General features: G+C 46.3%; 1 protein-coding gene across 1 annotated transcript in view; it reads left to right on the forward strand.

Moving 5' to 3' along the window:
* Nucleotides 1-21,297, forward strand: part of Srp72 (signal recognition particle 72) — an 80,727-nt gene extending 59,430 nt beyond the window's left edge. The window contains exons 16-17 of the mRNA XM_037426947.2: nucleotides 10,060-10,099; nucleotides 21,072-21,297. Coding sequence (XP_037282844.1) covers nucleotides 10,060-10,099; nucleotides 21,072-21,225 — 194 coding nt within the window. The 3' untranslated portion in view covers nucleotides 21,226-21,297. The remainder of the gene's footprint in view (nucleotides 1-10,059; nucleotides 10,100-21,071) is intronic.
* Nucleotides 21,298-22,618: the final 1,321 nt, after the last annotated feature.

Raw genomic sequence — 22,618 nt, forward strand, 5'->3', positions numbered from 1 at the left:
TGCTGTTTTTGATTAGTACTTACAGTTGACGTCTGATTTCTCGGACACCTGAAATTCTGGACATGCATGATTTCCCAGACTCATCTGCAGCACTCGCAAGTTCCCCATAGAGTCATTGTATTAAGGGGGGACGCGGCCTTTGAAAACCGAAAAATCGCGAAAAAGTCGATTTTTGGCAAACCACATATTCGGGCAGTATGTGTCATAAGCTATCTTTTCTGTAAATATCAACGTCTAATTCGTCGCGAAACCATTTGAAATAAAGTTTAGAACATGCCGCGGCGGCCCTCGAGCGGCGCGCGAGCGCTCAAAATGCCCCAACTTGGCGTGATCGCAGTTTCTCGACCGCTCGACGGAGCGCCGCCATTTTGGTGTTGTTTTGTTTATGAATTCTTGCTCTTTCTTTCCCCGCCACCTGCGTCGCCGGCGGCAGCGCAGGAGAGGAGCAAGCCGCTCATGATTGGAGGGCTCGCGAGAGCTTTCAAGTTTCCCGCGGCTGAGGCGCGCAGCTGGGATTGGGCGAAGCGCGCGCTCCCCAAGGACGCGGGGGAGCCCGCGACTGCCATTGGCTGCTGCGCGCGATGACGTAGCGCTCTTGCGCATAATGCGGCCGATGCGGCCGCTCGTCTGCTGCTCCTCCGTCCGGCGTCTTTGTGTTCCGCTCGCTTCCGTGTATCGTTACAGCCGTTCGCATACTCTCCACGTTTCAACTGTCTTCGAAACGATTTTCAACCGTCTTTACGAGACGATTTTCAACCGTCTATACGAGACCGTTGTTGTGTTCGCTCACGATGCGCCCAACGAAAAAGAAGACGCTACAATCGTTCGGTGCAAGGAAGCGAGCTATGAAGCTTGTCCGCGCGGCGAGGCTCTCCGCTCGCACGTGCGCCGACGGTGATCGCGCCGACGGTACCTGTGGGGCAGCTTCTGCTTCATCTACGCAAGAGAGTGGTCGCATCGACGCGCCTAGCAACGGGACTCCTGCTCCGCCGGTGCAAGAATTTGTCGTTACAAGTGCGCCTGGTGTCTCGTGCTCATCGACAGTGGCTTCCGCATCTTCTCTTTCATCGGCCTCGAGTGCGATCGCGTCGTCAACTGTGCATTTGCGAACAAGTTTCCTGACGTGCGAGGAGAAAGAGGCGGCGGATCAACAACGCGCTGCTGTGCAAAGAGAACTTGGCGCTATGCCAGCGACGGAGCGGAAATTTCAGGCAATGGAGCGCGATCATGAAGCTGCCACCGCTACAAGTGAAGGCGAAAAATTTTTCCTTGTGCAAATGGATGCCCTAGACGACCTGCTATCTCGGACCCCGTGCCACCGGTGCACCGCGATTGGGATGAAGGTACGAGGAGGTACCCAACTTGGACTTGCTGCAAAGCTTGAGCTAGTATGCTTGCATTGTGGAGTAGTTTCAAGCTCATGGAGTTCATCTCGTCAGGATGACACAAAGGCCTTTGATGTGAATGTAAGAGCCATTATGGCAACAAAACAAATAGGCAAGGGACAAACAGCTCTCAACGACTTTTGGGCAGCGATGAACGTGTCCCATCGTGGCCTCCATCACAAGACCTTTCAGAAGCACCTGAAGAAATTCAGGGAACCGCAGACACAATGCATAGAAAATTTCTATGCAGAATCTGCTTCTGCTGTAAACGCCACTTACAAAGAAATGGATCAATATTTCACCAGGGATATAACAGTTTGTTATGATGGAACATGGCACAAGCGTGGGCACACATCCCATATTGGAGTCGGGGCAATTATCGAATACCATACGGGCCTTATCTTGGACGCCGTTGTTCTGTCTAATCAGTGCCTTGGTTGCCAAGTAGGGCCAAAGCCTGGAGACGCAGACTATGCATGCTGGCTGGAGAATCATGTGTGCCAAAAAAACACCGACTCTAAATCAGGGAGAATGGAGGTTGAGGCAGCTATCATCCTCTTTTCACGCTCACTGTCGAAGCACAACCTCCGTTACACAACGCTCGTGTCTGATGGAGATAGTGCCACCTTCTCTGCCCTTGTACAAGAAAATGTTTATGGACTGGTCCCCATTTCAAAAGAGGAATGCCTGAACCACGTTCAGAAGAGGATGGGGACTGCACTTCGCAACCTTGTGCAGAAAAGTGACAAGGCTTTGGGAGGGAAGGGCAGGCTGACAAAGGCCCTCATCGACAAGTTGACAGATTATTATGGCTGGGCCCTACGGAACAATTCCGATGATGTGGCTGCAATGCGGCGGGCAGTGATGGCATCGTACCACCATGTGACGTCGACGGATGAGGAGCCGCACCACGACTTGTGCCCAGAGGGTGCAGACTCCTGGTGTCGTCACAATGCCAGCAAGATTACCGGTGTTCCACCTCCGAAGCATTCGTACAAGCTGCCACGCTATGTTGTAGATGCACTTCTACCCATTTATGAGAGGCTCTCACAGGCTTCTCTTCTGCAACGCTGCCTGGGAGCAAAGACGCAGAATGCATCAGAGTCCTTTCACTCTGTGCTGTGGTCCCTCATGCCCAAAGAGCAGCATGCGTCACTGATTGCTGTGGAGACAGCACTGCATGATGCAGTGCTAAGATACAATGCTGGCTGCTACAGGGCCACCCAAGAGCTAGCTTCATCAGTGGGGCTAACACCTGGCCACCTGGCCATTCAACGGGCAGCCGAGAAAGATTCTCTGCGCTTGAAAAAGGCTAAGAAGCGATCCCTAGAGAAGATGGAAAGGCGGCAAAGAAAGAGAGTGCCAAAGGACACCTCCAGTTACGCTGCAGGTTCATTTTAGAACTGCCTATGTGCTCAAAACTTTCAAACGTCGTTTTCTCAAAATGACTTTTTTGGCTAGTGAGGCTGCTTATTCCAGCCATATCTCTGGAACCACTCATTGGATTTCCATAAGTCTTTTTTTATTATGTACATGAATAAATTTCTGAGGGGGTGACAAGCCCATTTTTTCAATATATTGTGTGTGTTATTTATTATATTTAATCAAAATTTGATTGATAATATCCTAATCACGAGTTTGATGGTCTGCTAAAACTTTTCAGCAAGGAAATTCAAAAAAAGGGCTCTGTTACCCCCTGGAGTATCAATCTGGGAATCATCATAGTTAATTTCACAGTTCCAGCACCTTTTGAAAGTTCTCCAGGCCTGGAATAAGAAAACCATGTGCACTTCCCTGATATTCTGCTGTAACTTGAAAACCAGTGAACATAACTTGATGAAATTTTGTAGTTCTTCTAATGCTTTTGCTATAAGTCTATCCTGAAAATTTCATTAAGATATCTCAATAAACAAAAAAGTTGGTATCCGATGGTAGCCTCCCCCCTTAAAAAGTTTAAAATTCTGAACATTTATAGGTTTTACCATCCGATTTTTCGGACTTTTTACCGCTAACTGCCGACTTGAAGTTGCTATCAACGCTGCCATTTTGATTGTTTTCAGATGATTGTTTTCAGATTCTCCATGGAGGGTTTATACCTTCCTCCATGGGGCCTTCAAACCCAGTCTGCTGCAGCTGCTGTACCCTCGAAACTGAAAATGTCACAATCCAGCTCACACTAATCCGTTGCGAGCCGTAGCTTAGGCTGCAAGGTGCTGGTGCTGTGCAGCCTGTGCTCCGACAGAGGGAAAAGCAACGCTGTTGACCTCAACATTTATAGATACTTTTTCAGTTTCCGAACTACTCCTCACGATTTGCTTCTAGGGAGTGTAGTGGCGCTGCAGTCTAACTTTGTGTAATGCCCCTCAAACTACCCAAAGTAGCGACACTCTTCTCCTTTGCTCTCTCTTTTCGAACGCGGAGCCACCTGCCTTGCTCCTGCGTAGCAGACGCCCTTTCGCGAAGGGAGAGATTGCTTGGCAGGCATCGCACTGAGAGCATTCGCGTCAGCTAACTCATCATAAATTATCTAAACAAGTGTAACGTTGGCCCATGGCAGCTCTGTTTAGTGCCACATAGGGCACACAATATGGGCAGAGAGCATTCGCAGTGACTGTCATGCAGTGGAAGCAACAACTCGTGTTGAAGCTGTCCACACAAGACGGCGATGTCACCGACGGCCAATTTTAGGGTTTGGTAAGGCATCTAAGGCTTTCACCTTAATAATATATCAAAGGTGTACATCATTTATAGTTGATACATTCTCAGCTGTGGTTGTTTTGTGAAGTGGTTAGACGCACCAATCATCTTTCAGATATGCGCCTTGTGGACGTATGACCTGACAAACTATATGGCTGAAAAAACGAGCTAGCATATGAGTGGACTAGCGTGCGACCATACGCGATAACTTCGTCAGAGCTTCAGTCGTGAATATAAACCTTTACACAAAGTAGCAAAAAAAAAAAAAACATAAACTGGCGGATATGAGTGAGGTTTCTAAATGATGCATTCACCTAACGACTCGAAGGCCTTCACCCTTTACGTAGCTGCCCTCACATCACGAGTCCCCCAGCTGATCGGTCGGCACAAAAGAGCACTAAAGCGAAATTTCCTCATACGAGCACGCAACAGAAGCTAACGGAGAGTATTGATGGTAATGAGAGTTCCTCCACTCCAGTTGTTTATTCAAAACAGCCGCACGCAATCTCTGAAGTTTCCCATTCACATTTTCGGTCATCTTTTCGCGTGCATGCTAAGCACACAAACCAGTACCGTGAACTCGAACCAGTCGGCACATAATGACAAGCAGAACACATAAGCATGTATGTTGACCAAAAAAAAACAGCCCCTGCAGGAGTGTTGATGAAAGTTGAGTGAGAAATGGCAACATACTGCACAATTAACTGTGACTTGTTTACGGCATTAGATCAAGCATCAAATTGAGTAAATACCGAAAAAAAATCGCGAGTTAGAGAAGCGTAACTTACAGAGAAGCAAAGTGGATACGAAAATGTCGGCCTGAAGTTCGCACTTCTGATTCTGTGCAACCATGTCTTTTGCTGCTACTCGTTGCGCTTAATGGGCGGTATTCGAGATTTGCCTAAAGTGCAGAAAGTGTCCATTCGTACATCCATGCGGCAAAATCACCGAATAGGTATACGTGCACAACAGGTTGGCTCCATGCTTTGTTTGCTGCTGAAGCTCACAAGCCCGAAGTGTTACAAGAAGCTTTTAGAACTTGTGGGAAATTCGAATGCTTGTTACAAGTGTACATTAGATACATTCCTCTTTTCATAAGTTAAACGCAGTTTACTTGTAAACTAGTGCGTGATCATGGCAAGTGTTCTTGTGTCAATGTATTGATATTGTCTTACTTCCACAGAACTCACATTTTTAGTTTGAATGATCTGAAATATTGTCCACTGACACACACCCAGAAATCCGAATACTTCAAAAGAATAAAGTTCAATGGCTTATGTCACCTGAACAGAGGAATGGCATCATTTCAGAAGGATTTTAAACGACGCTCATAATCACAGCAAAGGGATAGTTTCAACTTCCTTTAGGGTACGGCCCACCGAGGTGCTTATTCCTGCTCAAAATTAATGTGCACAGTGTCAAAGATTCCTATGTCAAGACTCAAGAGAACAGCTTCTAAATAACTAATGGAACCATATGAGTCACAGCTTGTACCGAGGCTTCGTTGAGACGTAGCTAATACAACGGAGCTCCAAATGTTAATTCTATAACATGAAAAAACCAGAAGTTAAAGGGTGGCAAAATGACTTGAATCGGCAAGTGCACACCTATCACCACGCTCACGCGAACTATTATTTTTTACCGAGAACTCTGGAAGACTCAGATCGGGCATCAAGGCCTGAAGTTGGACTCCTCATGCCTATAACAAGACGTTGTGGTGCAGGGTTCTTCCGTAGCCTGTAATCATTGTGTAAATGCTGCACACTGGCAACACCGCACCTAGCTGTAGCAGATGAACCTCGTTTGCTTGGCACAAAATTCTACTGCAGTGCCGCTGTAGTGGGAACTGCAGCCGGCTGCCTGTTCCCCGTAGGTGAAGCGGGGAGTTCAGAAAGTGAAAAAGTATCTACAGTCAAGCCCCCATATTACGAACCTGAGCCTGACACGGAATTCATTCGCTGTATCTCGAAGTTTGTAGTAAATGAAACAAAGCTTTTAAAATAGTTACGAGTGAAAACACAATATTTTTTGCCCAAAAAAGTCCGTGATCCACGTGTTTCGAAGAGCAGAAGCGATAAGGGCTGTCTCAAGTTTATTTCAAACAGCAGCGTGCTCTTCGCCGAGGCCCGTGGCGTAAGCTGTATGAGGCACTGGCTCCAAAGTTTCGTTGTTCTCGCAATTCGATTCCCCCAAATCGCTCTTGCCGCGTACTTAATTCACAATGCCCTAATCCGTGCACAGTCCCACGGTGTTGGCATCATCATCGGCCGTAATTAAACTATCGCAACTGATGTCCCACTCGCTCTGCCAGGTCGGCTGCCAGGTGGTCAACAGCTATGAGCAAGCGCTCCGCAATGCGGCACCTAACGCACAGATTACGCCAAGTGGTCACACTTTCGACATTTTGTTGAGCGGCAGCAAAAAGCGTGCAAGGCTTTTTCCGAATTAACACGCCCGTCTACCTTCCTGACGACACGCACACACCGAGAGTACAGTGTACCGAAACCGAGCAAGACGTGCACACACAACACACATGCCAGAACGCGTGGTACAGCTCTGGGCTCGTTTATAGTCGGAAAACAAAACTTCAAGTCAGCATGGCTGGGGTCGCGGAGCGGTGAAGACGGGCGAAGGAGTTGTGTCAAGAGAGGAGAGCCGATTTGCGAGAGAAGGGCAAGGAGTTGTGATAGAGTGAAGACAGGGAAGGATACGGCGGGAAGGCGACCTTGAAAACCAAAACATCCAGGAAGAAGGCAGGTCGGGCAGCTTGCAGCGCAGCTCTGGCCGACTTGCTCGCCCTACATCATCTCCTGACCCCGACAAGAGTTCTCACTGAGTGGTGCCCCGTCCACGGATTTCTGCGACGGTGTCCGTCTTTCCTACCTTCTCCTTATGTGGCTGTCTCTGCGCCTCTCTCTCTTCCTGCTCCTCTCTCTATCTCTATACCTTTGATTCCTCCCTATCCTTTTTAATCCCCCCTTACCCCCATTCCCTGTGCAAAACTGTGGAGGTGCCCTCCATTGAGAGAGAGGCAGTAACGGAACTGCGCTTATTTTTTCCTTTTCCTCTTTCAAAAGTCACTTATTTTGCTTGAAAGGTCCGTGAAACATGCAACTTGCGCGCAGACGCCTGCAGAGGTCTAAGCACGGCCGCCAGGATCGGCGCGAACGACGGTGTTCAAAGAATCGGCGGCCGTAGTCAAAGAATTGCGTTGTTACGCCAGCGGGTTTTCGTGGCCTCACCGACTTTGATATTTCACGATTCCTTCTGCACAAACTAACAGCCGTTTTTATGCTTTCGCACGTGTGCAAAAGAATGCGCGTGCACTAGAACGATGCGATAAGACAAGACGTATAGGATCGGATACAGACGATGTTGGCAAATGGTCTGATCAATCCAGGCCGGCGACTTCAACGACAGTACCATCGATCAAAAGCGGGAGATGGCCGACTGGTCTTCGAAAGATGGGTGGCAGTGTGAAAACACGGGCCGTGTCTGGCGGTGCGGGGTGCTCAGAATAGCTGGAGGACAAAGGACGGAAGGGTGCGTAACAAAGAGCGATCAGGAAGAGCGGAACTAGAGGGGCGTGGAGGAGGGGTCAGCGTTTAACAATAAGAATCTATGAGCACCTAGCCCATGCCTCATCTGTAGTCGAAAGTAGTTTCCCGGAAAGTCAGCAGAGCGCCGACCCGGTTCACTGTAACCGATCAGCGGCGCTCAGAAACGTTCGTTGTAAGTGCGATTTTGTCATTTAAACAATGTATATTTTCGCGGTCGCGCGAATATTGTTCGTTTTAAGCAAAATTTCGTTCTAAGTGGGGCCGTTATATGTGGGCTCGACTATATAAACATTTGTTGACCTATCTTTGGCTGTCGTAAGTTTGCGGGCTCTAGGGAGGCGGTTACGCAACAGACCATCTGGAACCGTTTTCACCACGTGAGCTTCGTACTGGACGCTGAGACAGCCGTGTCGTTCAGATTGGACAGCGTGTGCGATGCACTTCCGCCCGCCACGAACGTTGCCGTTGACGATCTGCACGTTGTCGGTGTTTCGATTACAGCCGGGATAACACTTGATTGAGGGCTTCGCCGACACTGACAAAGACATCGAGATATGTGCAGAATTGGCCGATGACGAAATCATTGGTCAAGTTGTGGAGGATTTTGATGACTACGACACAGAGATCGAAGAGGCAACGCCTACACAGCCAACGAGCTCGGAGTTGATGCGAGCACTGCCACTGTCATCAGTGGACAGTGACTGCACGACGTTATCTGAAATTGAGGCAGACATCATTGGGAACATGTGGGACGCGGTGCAAATAAAATTAAGTGCCCTTTTTTCTTGGCGCCGAAGTGTTTACAAATGCGGTAGCACCGGCCACATCGGATTTTCTTTCTTTTCTTTCTTTCGGGTCTTTTCAAAGCCACCCAAATGATGCCTTTGCTGAATTGCAATGACAACCCTGTACTCCTTCCGTGACCCTCTCTGTCAGCCATGGAGGAAGGAATAAACTGAGGAGAGGCCATTACGTCACATTTTGTGAAGCCGGACGTAGGGAAGAGTAGAGGACTCCTTCTTTCAATTGTGGGCACGCTACAGCGGCTCGCACATTCGCAACGGGTGCCAGCCTGCCCGGCGGCTCACCTTTGTAATCTCGCTGCCCGGCGTCTCCCTCTCGCTGGTGCACGAGACGCCGGCGAGCTCACATTGCCCCACAGCCCCCTTGCAAAAGCATGACTTCCGCCACACTTCTCGCTCTGCAGCGCGCATTAAGAAGGCCTCTTCTCAGCTTTTCTTCCTCCATGCTGTCAGCGAACAATACCTATTGAAAAATGCGTCTTCGCTTTCGTTCATTCTTTTGGACTGCTCGGTTTTTTTAAATGTTTTTGCGGTCCCTCGAGGGTACGGGAAATTGGACGTTGACTGTGTTAATGTAAGTGTACTTTAGGGTCACAATTTTAATACGATGCTGTAAAGCATGTTTGAACAACCATAATTTTCTCTTCGTGGAACCCAGTTTGAGAACACCTTCGACAGCGGATGTGAGAGGTAATGGTAGTTTATGGGGTGGGAGGCATATATGGAGGCCTCCTCATTCCCCTCTCGAGGACCTCTGGCAAGCAATGTGTTGACACCTGCTTCTCGCCTTAGCACTAATGCTTCGCCGCAAAGCATATCTTGTGTTGTGCAGTGAAGCCAGCATACGACATCTTATGTTAACAGCTACAGGGTCCGACATTTGGTCTTGTCTCCAAGTTTTGTGATACAGCAGCGTTTCCTGTTTGCGCAGTAGTAAGAATATGTACTAAATAGTTGCAGATGTATTGCTGGACTGCTCGGAGTGATCTGAAATTCCATTTTGTGTCCTATAAACCTGCTTCAATGCGGAAATTTTTCAGCTCCAAACTTGCTGTTAAAGACAGTACCGTCTGCTCCAAATCTGCTTAAAATAGCTTCTTTCCTGCTCCTGATATTGCTCAAAATCCTAAACTGGCTGGACCACCACTGTTTGCATGACAGCTTCAAATATTAAAAGAAGTGTATCAGCCACTGGTTAATTAGCCTTGCCATGTCCACATGCTGGAAGCTTGCATCATAGAATAGTATTAGAAAAGTACTGATACTCCGATGCATTTCCCAGACTTTCTTGTTTCCATCAAAAGTGAGGGCTGTGATACATGACTCATAACTATTATCAGAGCTGTAGGCGTATGTTGCTAACAAATGAATTGAAATATAAAAAAAAAGGTCAGAAACTATGTCACAAAGTTCACAGAGCAGGTAGGAGTGTCTTACAGTATAAACAGTTCACCCCAAACGAACTGTATCAATAGTTCTTAATAGTAGTTCTGAAGACAACAAAATTGTCAAAATATGGCCAGACTTATCCATGCAAATTGTAATTAGTCATTTGAAATGTATCAACTTGCCATATTTTGCAATGTTTGGATATTTAAAAATGTTCTCTTTCAGGTAAGGGTACGCAAGGCGCAGTTGGGTCAACATCCGAAGGGTGAGTGTTGCATATAGGCTGCATGTGTTTGTTTAGCATCCTATTTTTTTTTTTTACTACATGTACCTTGGTTCAAGTTCCCTGCATAAAAGCGTTGCATATCTGTAACAGTGTGAAGCGACATCGTGGTGCACCTGCGTCGGACGCAACCCAAGCCAAACCAAGCCAAGCTGGGCTTAATATTCCTGTTAGGATGCAGTTTATGCCTGATTTTTTGGACATCCTTGGGACCGCAAAATCGTCTGAAAAAAAGAATTAAAAAAAAACTGATTCATGCTTTTTTTTATTCCGTTCAAGTCAAACCTCCACAGCCGTGTCTGAAATAGCTTCAATTCCTCCCAGTGTTATTAATTATCAGGCATTCTGGTGCACGTCTAGGCTCTCATAAATACATTTGGGAACTTCCGCAAACCCCACTTAACTACTTGTCAAGCTGCATATGCAAATTTACGTCTCATGATGATTGCCACCAATACCAAAAGCATGGAGTAAAAACAGCTTTATCGCATGTAGAAATGACGATGCGGAACTAGTTGTCTGTTGCACGTCACGAACACAGCTGATGCCGTTCCTACCGGGGCGCTTTTGCATTGTACACACATGTTTGTCATGATTCCTGATCGCAAACGAGTGCAGCAATGGCGAGATGATTTCATTCGTGAAGGTACTGCGTCTGTGCGGCATAGTTAGCCATCTCCACACACAGAAAGAGTGTGGACGTCAGCGTGCGTGGGTGAACAAAAGCGTGCAGTACACTTAAAACTGCGCCGCATGCACTAACAAGCAGTTGGGTAAAAATGCTTATTATAAAGGGATCAAGTCTTACTGGCACGACGATAGTTATAGTGCGAGAACAAAACGACGACACAGACAAGAAGGACACGAAAGACACTTGTCTTCTTGTCCTTCTTATCTCTGTGTCGTCGTTTTGTTCTCGCGCTATAACTATTGTCATGCCATACCAACTAGCCCAAGCTGCCACCCTTCTAACTTACTGGCACATTTGCCGTGTTGCCGCCATCACGCCTTCGAGCTTTTCGGTGTTTATCTATTTAGACATTACCTAAATGTGCTGTGCTGCTGGCCGCTTCTTAATTCAATGTCACTGGGGCCGCGAAAAATCTTCGTATTAACAGAACGTATAAGAAGTGGGATGCCAGGAACTTAAAACTATTCAAAGTTATCAGGGCTTGTCATTTGCTGTGCCGGCTAGCTTACAGCTCCAAGGGTTATGTTTTCCAGCAATACCTGGTCTTAATTTTGCCGCGAACACAGGGCAATGATGGGCCTCGCTGCTGCCACTGAAAAAAAAAAAAAAAAAAAAAAAAAAACGCTGGCATGATGAACTGAAGTGTGCGCCTGCTGAAAACAAGACATCTTCACTGCAACACAGTAATGACACGCGGGCAGTATGTCGCCTGCTCCGCGATGCACCAGCACGTCATGATGCGACCATTCGCACATTCTCTCTGGTATAATTAGGAATTTAATAATGGCCAGTATGACGAAACTTGCAACGTGTTTTGGCTGAAAAAAAATATCTTTGAAACTTTCGAACTTAGTTTTTGAAGTAGGTGTTGCTGGCAAGAACTCCGCCAGCAGGGGCAAGGCGCAAATTGCTGGAGCAACCGGCAATCGGAGGTTCGTATACATCGCGAATTCCGCCAAACTATCCATTGTTAATTTCTTTACAATCCCAGAAAGAATGAGTAAAAACCATGACCCGCTGATGTTGCGAGAAACATGCGATATGCTGCCCGCGTGTCAACGCTGCATTGCAGTGAAGCACATTTTGGTTTACCACGAGAGTTTTTTTTTTCTTTTTTTTCGCACTGGAAGTTGTGAGACTAAAGTGCTTCAGCTGCCACTCATTAATATCACTATTTTGCATTGCCTTATGGCTATTAAGGACCGTCATTTCCGCAGATTTTCGGTGAAATTTGATCTTGAATTGGCACATGGCACCCAAGGAATTAACCAAACTGGTGTTGGCCGCCGCTTCTAATTATCTACTCAAACTTACATAGCAAAATACGGGACCACGAAAATACTTCAAATTAAGCGGGATTTTGAAATAACCAAGTTTAAGTTAATGAGATTTTACTGTATTTGCTTCACCCTATACGGTTATTCATTGTGGCAAAGCCGACTTTGGGCATTGCTGCAACGTTAAATGACTCGCGAACGCGCTCCTTCAAGCCTACGAAGAAATAGATGTAACAGAGGTGGGTACCTCGGGTAATGTTGTCTGAAAGTTCGAAAAATCGGATGCTGAAGAGTTTTAGCATCCAAAACTTTACACATGTTTATACATGGACGTTCTTTAGGCTTGTGAAGCTGTTGCGAAAGCGTTCGAATTTGAACACGTCTGAAAAATAGGCAGTCATCTTCACTCCTATGAATTTTAAACTTAATTATTGGCTTTGTCTGCTGAATATGGTCAGGTTATCATTATAACGTAGGGTGAAGTACAGGGAAGCTTGGCTCTCAACCTTGCCCCGCCGCGGTGGTCTAGTGGCTAAGGTACTCGGCTGCTGACCCGCAGGGCGCGGGTTCGAATCCCGGCTGCGGCGGCTGCATTTCCGATGGAGGCGGAAATGTTGTAGGCCCGTGTGCTCAGATTTGGGTGCACGTTAAAGAACCCCAGGTGGTCTAAATTTCCGGAGCCCTCCACTACGGCGTCTCTCATAATCATATAGTGGTTTTGGGACGTTAAACCCCACATATCAATCAATCAATCATGGCTCTCAACCTTTATGAACGGTCAGATTAGCTGTGGTGGTATAATTTTTTCTTTTACTTATTATGCTTGAAAAGCTTGAAGCATATGGTAGAGTCATCAGTCATGTGTCATGACCACAGTATGTGTATTTAAATTGATTCTAGCAATATCTGCTCCGAAAGCCCGTCTTGCTGCTACAAAGTGCATTTTCGCCTGCACCAAAAGCTGCTCCAAAGCAGCCTTAACCAGTAGCATCACTGTATGGTGTTTGCAGATATACAGACAGCGATGTAAAACTACTAATTGAAGTGTCTGTGGCTTGCCTTGTAAGTTGTGTACTAGGCACAGCTCTTGGCTGACATTTAAGAAGATGCCTTCTTAGTGAATCATGAGGCTGTTGGATTGGACGATACAGAATTGTATTTTTGGCCAGAATAATGGGCAGCATGTGATGGCATTCTTTGATGATGCTTCTTTTTAAACTGCCTGGTTATTTATTTGATAATTACTTGTGCCAGAATCGCAGAACTACACTCAAACCTCTACATTACAAACCTGGATATAACTAAATATTGGTTATAGTAAAGTAAATAAAAGTATTTTTGCAATAAATATATTTCTAGAAATAACCCTCCATAAGGATTTTTTGGATTTAGCGAATCTTATTTTTGTGTAAGATGCAACTTTGTTGTAATGAGGTTTGAGTGCACCTGTCTGATACAGGTGCAGCCTTTTGCAATATTATATTGTGAATAGTATAGTGTGTGGGAATTGAGGCTAGCCCGCCCCCTTAGTGTGGGCTTTACTGCCTTTTCTGCCGTTCTCATGTCCCAGCATGACTCCCCTCCTCTGCTGTCTGTTGCGCTGGGAGAGCGAGAAGTGATGTTTAACCCCTCTCACGCGGTAGCGGATGTCGACTGTGGCGTCGCGCGCAAGGTCTCCCGAGAGGTTTCGCGCGCGTGTGTCGCGAGTCAGATTTCTTCGGGCAGCTTACGGTGAGCACGCATTCCTTTTTCTGTCCGTCGACTCCAGTTGTTTGGGGCTCGTCGAACTTCGCTGATGGCGCCTCGCACCCGAGGCGAACGCTCACCTTTTGTTGCCCCTTTGCAAACGCTCGGCCGAAGGGCGGTATGGTGTCCTAGTGCGTGGCCGAGCTACGCTGACCTGTATTTCTCCGAAGCCAACGCGAGCGCCTTTGCACTCGCTTGAGCAACTGGGCCTTGGTCCCGGTATCTCCGTGAATCACTTTTACCATGGAGACGTGCTCGCGGCACCCTGTGTAGTACTTCTCGCCCGTGGCATGGATAAGCCCATTTGCTTTCCCGCCGCGCCTTTGCAACGGGCTGTACTACGTTTTGGTGTTGCCACAGACAATAAAGTGTTGCAACCTTGAGCAGTATCGTGTTCTCACCACGGCGATGGTTACCGCGTGCCCTACGGCTCACTAAAACCGGACCCACGCTAGTGGCCCTACTCCTTTGGGATACATGTCACTACAAGTGTTAAGCAAATAATATTATAGTGTTAGAGGACTGTAGCTTTAGCTACAGTATGTGTGCCAGATCCTCTATAATGTTCTGTTGAGGTGGAAGAAATGAGGCAAGAAACAGACTCTACCTCTGTAGCCCTTGAAGTGGAGCACGACTTAGCATTTTTAAGGAAGAGGATGGGGGAGAAAAGTTGGTAAAAGATGGGGAGGAACAGGAAAGGAGAGAGGGTTTGATTCGGCATGTCGTGAGGGGCAGGAGGCTCCCACAACCATCTCTCCAGCTTGTTGACAGTTTTCATGGTTAGCTGGATAACATGCTCTCAACACCTTAGCCCCCGCAGGGGCGCCTGCGCAAGTAGGCGTTTGGTGTGTAGCGACACCACGGACCCGAGCTAACGGGGGAGTTTCGGCTCCCTCCCACGCCTAGCCGTGCGTGGCTTTGCCGTGTCCGGGGAAAAGGGGATCCTGGGGGTTGAGCTGACGCTGGGTGATTGGACCTTTAAGGCCCCCCGGAAGAGGCAACACACCCCTTTGGCCTCGGCTTCACGTAGACGGCACCCCTGGGCTGACCCACCCAGGGGAAATCGGCAGTCGCCTTTTCCTATCTCTCTCTCCCTACATCTTCGTCTTTATCTCTTACTGTTTATCTCTCCTGTCTTCTACTCTCTTCCGATTACTTCCAAACTTCCTGGCGGCTAGGGTTAACCCTGTGCAAATAGCCTACCTTGGTCTAGGCGCATTGGGTTATAGTGGCGTTGTACGGCTGGCGTCTGCAGTTTTCAGCATCTGTAAACTTGTAGCGTCCCCTCGTTGGGCTCCGTGGTGGGTGGCCGCCAACGCTGCCGAACAAAAATAAGACCGGCATGCATGGAGCATTCCCTCAACTGTCTGATCATACCGGCCTAAAGCGGGTACGCACCGACGACATAAACTTCTTCAACCAGCCAATAGAAACTTTTCCCCACTTCCACGTCATTCACTGTGAAAAAACCGGAAAGCAAGCCAGGACCGTATCTCCTTTCGTAGTTGCCAGGTGTCTTAATGAAACTCTCGGGGCTGGATACAAAGTAACCAAAATGGCTAGCGGAGACCTTCTTCTCGAAATTCGGGACAAAGCACAATATGTAAAGCTAGACAGCCTCGCAACGTTTGGTGACGTGCCGATCACCATAACACCACACAGATCCATGAACATCACTCGCGGAGTAGTATCTGATGCAGACTTACTTGAACTCACCGAAACTGAACTTTTGGAGGGGTGGAAGAGCCAAAATGTCAATAATGTACAGAGAATTATCATCAGAAAAGATAATAAGGAAATACCAACGAAACACTTGATACTCACGTTTGCATCCAGTAAACTACCAGATTCCATACAAACAGGGTACACAAAGACATCTATCAGACCGTATATACCAAACCCTCGTCGTTGCTTCCAATGCCAGAGGTATGGCCATGGCTCTAAAACCTGTCGTGGTCGCCAGACTTGCGCACAATGTGGAGTTTTAGGCCACGTGTCTGAGAACTGCAAACAACCGCCACACTGTGTAAACTGCGAAGGAAACCATGCCGCATATTCACGCTCCTGCACATACTGGAATAAAGAAAAAGAAATAATTACATTGAAGGTGATGAAGAACATTACGTTTAAGGAAGCACGGCGAAGAGTCGCTCCATTCTATGGACCTACATACGCTGATGTGGCACGTCAGGGGGCACCGCCGCACCAGCCCTCGCCACACCTTCGGCCCGCGCATACCGAGCCGGCGGTTGTGGCACCTGTGCCCCCAAGGCGGCTGTAGCCCAGGCTACACCGCCTGCTCCCAAACAGAGGCCGGAGACTCCAGAGTCTTCGGGTCTCAAGGCCTCCCCTCACCAGGCGAGGCCTAAAATCCGAACTAACAGCCCGCACGTGCGGGCATCCAGTGCCTCCGAGGAGGCAATGGATACGTCGGCACCCTTGGTGCCGAAAGAGCGGCGTGGCTCCTTGGAGCGCGCCAAGAAAACAAAAAAGCAAATAACAGGGCCTGGTGATGGCCCTGTTAAGTGAACTCAAACTCCCCGTCTAAACAGCCACTCGCTTTTCGTACACACAGCATTATTTTACATTCACCATGAACACTCACATTATACAATGGAACGTCAGGGGCCTTCTCAGAAACCTTGACGACATCCAAGAACTCTTACACGAACACACACCAAAAGTGCTGTGTGTACAAGAAACACACCTTAATTCAAAACACACAAATTTTCTTCGTAAACACGTTATTTTTCGAAAGGACCGTGATGATGCCATGACATCATCCGGAGGTGTTGCCATCATATGAAACAAGGAACTGCATGCACACACTTACAACTACAAACATCCCTTGAGGCAGTGGCTGTTCGAGCGGTTCTTTTTGATAAACTGATGACAATCTGCACTATTTACATTCCTCCTAGCTATCAGCTGCAAAAACGTGATTTACACTCTTTAGTTGATCAACTTCCGGAACCTTATGTTCTCCTTGGAGACTTTAATGCGCATAGCAGGCTATGGGGTGACTCTCGGTATGACGCGCGAGGTCGACTGATCGAACAGTTCCTTATCTCATCGAGCGCGTGTCTCCTAAATCGAAAAGAACCAACCTATTATAACCTCGCTAATAACCCCTACTCCTCTATAGACCTGAGCATAGTATCTCCATCTCTTGTGCCTCTACTCCAGTAGAAAGTCGTCAGTAATCTGTACGGAAGTGACCACTTCCCCGTAGTTTTGAGCACAACTACAGTAACTGAGTGTCCACCACGTGTTCCCAAGTGGCTCATAAACAGAGCCGACTGGGAACAGTTTTATACTATCGCTTGTCTAGGTTGGAATGACATCTGTACTTTGAACATTGATGTTGCTGTGAACTACTTCACAGCGTTTTTGATTGATGCTGCAACAAAATGCATCCCACAAACAAATGGACACCCTGGAAAACGATGTGTGCCATGGTGGAACGATGAAGGCCGAAATGCGCGCAAACAGCAAAACAGAGCTTGGAGGCTGCTTCGTAACTCACCGACAGCCGAAAATCTTAAAACCTTCAAGAAAATAAAGTCTCAAGGCAGGAGAACGCGTCGGCAGGCCAGAAGAGAAAGCTGGCAGAAGTTTTTATCAGGGGTTAATTCATACACACAGGAGGCTAAAGTATGGAACATGGTCGGTAGGATAGCAGGAAAACAAGTACACGCACTTCCACTCGTAAACACTCAGGGTGATACCTTAGAAGATCAGGCAAACTTCCTCGGTGCACACTTCGAACAGGTATGCAGCTCGTCCCACTATACTGACACTTTCCAAAAATACAGAACAAGAATAGAAAAGCAGAAACTCGAACACAAATCCACTAGATACGAGGCATATAACCAAGCTTTCAGTCTAGCTGAGCTCCGAACATCTCTAAACTCCTGCAGTACTTCTGCCCCAGGTTCTGACCGTGTGATGTATGAAATGTGTAAAAACCTACCAAACGAAACCCGAAAAACCCTACTTTGTTTGTACAATGCTATTTGGTCTTCTGGCACTATTCCTACCGCCTGGAAAGAGGCTATTGTTATTCCCATTTTGAAAGAGGGCAAGGACCCTTCTTTACCCTCGAGTTATAGGCCTATAGCACTTACAAGCTGCTTGTGCAAAGTCTTCGAAAAAATGATAAACTGCCGACTTGTACATTTTCTTGAAACAAATAATTTGCTCGACCCATTTCAGTGCGGGTTTCGAGAAAGTAGATCCACCACAGACCACCTTGTTCGTATCGAGGCACAGATCAGAGACGCCTTCGTCCATAAACAATATTTTCTCTATGTGTTCCTCGATATCGAAAAGGCTTATGATACAACATGGCGTTTCGGAATTCTAAGAGACCTGTCACACCTTGGCGTGCGCGGAAGAATGTTTCATATAATCGAAAGTTACCTGTCAAACCGGACATTCCGTGTCCGTCTGGGCAGTGTGCTCTCTCAAACATTTGTCCAGGAAACAGGCGTGCCACAAGGTGGTGTGCTTAGTTGCACACTTTTTATTATTAAAATGAATTCTTTGCACTTGTCCATTCCCCGCAATATGTTCTATTGTACATATGTCGACGACGCTCAGCTTGGCTTCAAGTCATGCAACTTGGCCATGTGTGAGCGGCAGGTTCAGCTGGGTTTAAATAAGGTCTCCAAATGGGCAGATGAAAACGGATTTCGACTTAACCCACAAAAAAGCATGTGTGTCTTGTTCTCTCGAAAGAGAGGCATGCACTCGGAACCTGACATTCGACTGAACGGGCAACGTCTGTCCGTCCAAGCCGAGCATAAATTCTTAGGCTTAATCGTGGACAACAAGTTGACCTTCGTACCCCACATAAAGTATTTAAAAACAAAATGTTTAAAAGCCATGAATGTTATAAAAGTGTTGTCACGTACTACGTGGGGTAGTGACAGGAAATGCCTCATGAACCTGTATAGAAGCCTAATTCGCACCCGCTTAGATTATGGGGCCATTGTTTATCAGTCTGCGACTCAAAGTGCTTTGAAGATGCTGGATCCCGTGCACCATTCGGGCATCCGCCTTTCTACGGGTGCTTTTCGCACCAGCCCCGTAGAAAGCCTTTACGTTGAGTCAAATGAGTGGTCGCTTCATCTGCAAAGAACCTACATGTCCTTTGTATATTTCCTTAAGGTGAAGGCAGACAAGAGGCACCCCTCATACTCTACTATTAATGACTTGTCGAGCTCCGTTCTTTTCCAAAACAGGCCTTCAATGAGGCAGCCCTTCTCAGTTCGCCTGAAGGGTCTAGCTGAGGACACTGGAGTGTCACTCGAACACAGTTTAATGGCTCCTGTAGCATACCCGCCACCGTGGCAGTGGCAGACTATAGATTGCGATGTGTCTTTCCTAGAAGTTACTAAACATGCGCCTATTGCCCATATTCGAACATACTTCTTGGAACTTCAACACAAATACACACGTCCTGAGTTTTTTACAGATGCCTCTAAGTCCAACTCCTCTGTGTCCTATGCTGCTGTTGGCCCTTCCTTTTCGGATGCTGGCCCTCTACATCCAGGCACAAGTACCTTCACAGCGGAAGCTTACGCGATACTCGTGGCAGCTTAACACATAAAACAATCACAAATACAAAAAGCAGTAATTTATACAGACTCCCTCAGTGTGGTAACGGCTCTGCAAAGTCTTAAAAAGCAAAAAACCCTGTCCTCGTTTCACTTTACTCCATTTTATGCACACTCTACACACTCAACCGACATGTTGTTGTGTGCTGGGTGCCAGGGCACCGTGAGATTCAAGGCAACATGATGGCGGATCAGCTTGCTGCATCCGCCCACGAAAGCACCGCCATTACACCTTTATCGATCCCGGCCCTTGATCTTAAGCCGTCTCTCAAACGAAATCTCAGGGACTACTGGCAGAGCAAGTGGGATACACACACACAAAACAAACTACGCATTGTTAAGCCACACCTTGGTCATTGGCTGCCCGTATCGAAATCGCGTCATACAGAGGTAATACTTACAAGACTCAGGATAGGACACACATACACGACACACACACATCTTTTGTCCGGTGGGGATCCACCATTGTGTGACAGATGTGGTGAAGGATTAACAGTCCTTCACATTTTAATTCAGTGCAAACAATTGGACGCTCTAAGAAAACTTTCCATTACCCTACTGACAACATATACCTTTACACCCTGCAATGTTAGTCGGTAGGGAACCGCTTTTTAGTTATAAATCATTGCTAGCGTTTTTAAAAGAAATTCATAGTTTTCATATCATATACCCGGGCATTCCGTAGCACGACCTCTTCTGAGAGGTTTTCGCTGCGATGGCTACACAAGAAAGCACTTGCCTCACGGCCCTTGGACGCAAGGGTATGAACGAGTGAGGCACTTGTGCTAATGCCATACATATCCACCATCGTCTTTTATTATCACCAACTTTCATCACCTATTCGCACCACACACCTTTCACGGCATGGTCATGATTTTACTACTTGTATGTTTTTACCCGCCTTACCGCGAGAAATTTTATGGCCCTTATACAGCCGCTAATCACTATCATCGTCCACATTCCTTATCCCATGAACTGGCGCTCTTTGGCCATCAAATGGCCCTTGCGCCAAAAAACGCCATATATCATCATCATCATCATTAGTTATGTCAGATGCAAATTTCCCCCACCTCTATCTATCTCATTTTCAGTTGTGCACTGAATAGTTAAAGTTTAGCAGTCTTGCATGTAGGGTTCAGCATTTTCAATTTCATTGCTGTAACATTTGGTACTTTTGATGCTATTAGTTCCTCACAGAAATTTCCTCACAGCCATAGAGCTCTTCACTACCTATCAAGTAAAAGTGTACATATAAAAGGGTATTACTGATCCACCAGAGAATACTGATTCACCAATTCACAGAGCTGGGCTAGAAAGCCCGTCAGCCATTATTGCACTAGATGTCATGTCACGTGAAAGTTAAAAAAGCTCCTGTAAGATATAAATAAAGATGATATCCTTAGCTTGTTTCATGTGAACAGCCACACATTGCAAGTTACATTATGAACTTCCCGTGGTCGGCATATCATTGTAGAACAATGATATGTGGACTTAACCTATGCACTTGCCACTATTGTGCAGTGCTTATGCGGGACCTGCGCCTGTCACTTTTTCATTGATATACTGTAACTGCACAGCCTTTGTCTTCATTGGTGCCATACTTCTTTCTGTTTTCCTAGGGACATGGCACAAAGAACAACACCACTGCCAAGTCCTGCGGTATCTGCAGCGCAGTTGTCACCCGGAGCGCAGCAGTCATCGCAGCAAGGCCCTAGGCAACAAAGACCATTGCCTGCACAAAAAAAGAAGAAGAAAAAGAGTGGTCGTTGGTAAAGAGAGTCGACTGCCCTCTCACTGCCACAGTTGTTTTTTTTTATAAAGAGTTTGCATTGCCAAGGTGCACAACATCTTTGTGTTTATTCTCGGTAACAGTGCAACATAGTGTTGCGTGGAACCGGATATTTTAGCTTGCCTGGTTTAGAAAAAGCAGTTACAGTGAACAAAAAATTAACAGTTAGACCAATCGTAACTGATTTATATTTGTGGTAGGGACGTGGGAATATTTAGAATTTTAAATACTAACATATTTAATACCATTCAACTTCTATTCAAGAAGCCACTATAATCAAACCTGTCAAATACGCTTCTTTTATGGGGTGGGGTGGAAGGGGGGGGGGATAATGGGAGGAAGAGGTTTTATTAGGGAGGAGTCCAGCATATTAGATTTTTTAATGTAATGACATTCAAACATTTGTTCTAATCAATTATTTGGCCAATGTCACCATGTTTGCATTCATAAACACATTTGATCAGAGAAAGAAGTGTGATATCCCACTTCTCTCTTTAATCAAATGCAACTTTGTACATGGATCTGGCAACATGTTCTATGTTGCATGAGGTAATTTATTCCATTTTAATATTTAAATGCTCCTCAGTTATTCAGATGTCAAAGTGTGAACTGTAGTATATGTACAGAAGATACATTTACCTGCGCAAAAATGGTGAAACAGACAAAAAAATTACACAGACACAGCGCTAAACTCGTAACTGATTTATTTCTTTGAACGCAAAGCCTTTTTCAAAGCACACATCAAAGCAGTAGAAGGATAACATGATGAAAAAAAGTGATGAAAAACAACATGACTATTGCTTGCCAATTAAGGTTCAATCAACCAAAGGTATTAGTGCGCAGTTGAAAATTTGGAAACCACAAAGTGCACCCCTGATATAACAAAGAAGCAAAAAGGACAGTTGATCCTAACATACCTTTCTCTTTCAATTAAGGAGGTAAGCTACCTATGGCACATGGATATTTAATAGTTTTTTATACTGTGTTTTATAACTTTTTTATATTTCATTTTATTTTTCAACATTGAAGACATTTTTATTCTTGTGTGGCTGCCTTGGCTTCTCTGGCTTTACATGTTTGCTGGTTGATTTTAGGCTCAACTATCCTTTTCGCTTCTTTGGTATCCTTCCTGCGCACATTCGAGTACAACTTACGCCAACTGCCCCTGAGTTTCTGGTCCACCTGTTTACGCAGGATCCAACCTTTTGGGACCCAAAAATATTCTCCATCGCCACAAGCACTGCAGAAGTTTTTCAAGACTAAAGTGTTTTATGCCAGAGTCCACCAAGGCTCTACTGATGTATTTCTGTCACAATATGACTTAAAATGTATATTAACAGAGATTGCAAAGAAAAAAAATGGGAAGGAAACGTTTTG

This window comes from Rhipicephalus microplus, chromosome X (assembly GCF_043290135.1).
Source record: "Rhipicephalus microplus isolate Deutch F79 chromosome X, USDA_Rmic, whole genome shotgun sequence".
Taxonomy (NCBI): domain Eukaryota; kingdom Metazoa; phylum Arthropoda; class Arachnida; order Ixodida; family Ixodidae; genus Rhipicephalus; species Rhipicephalus microplus.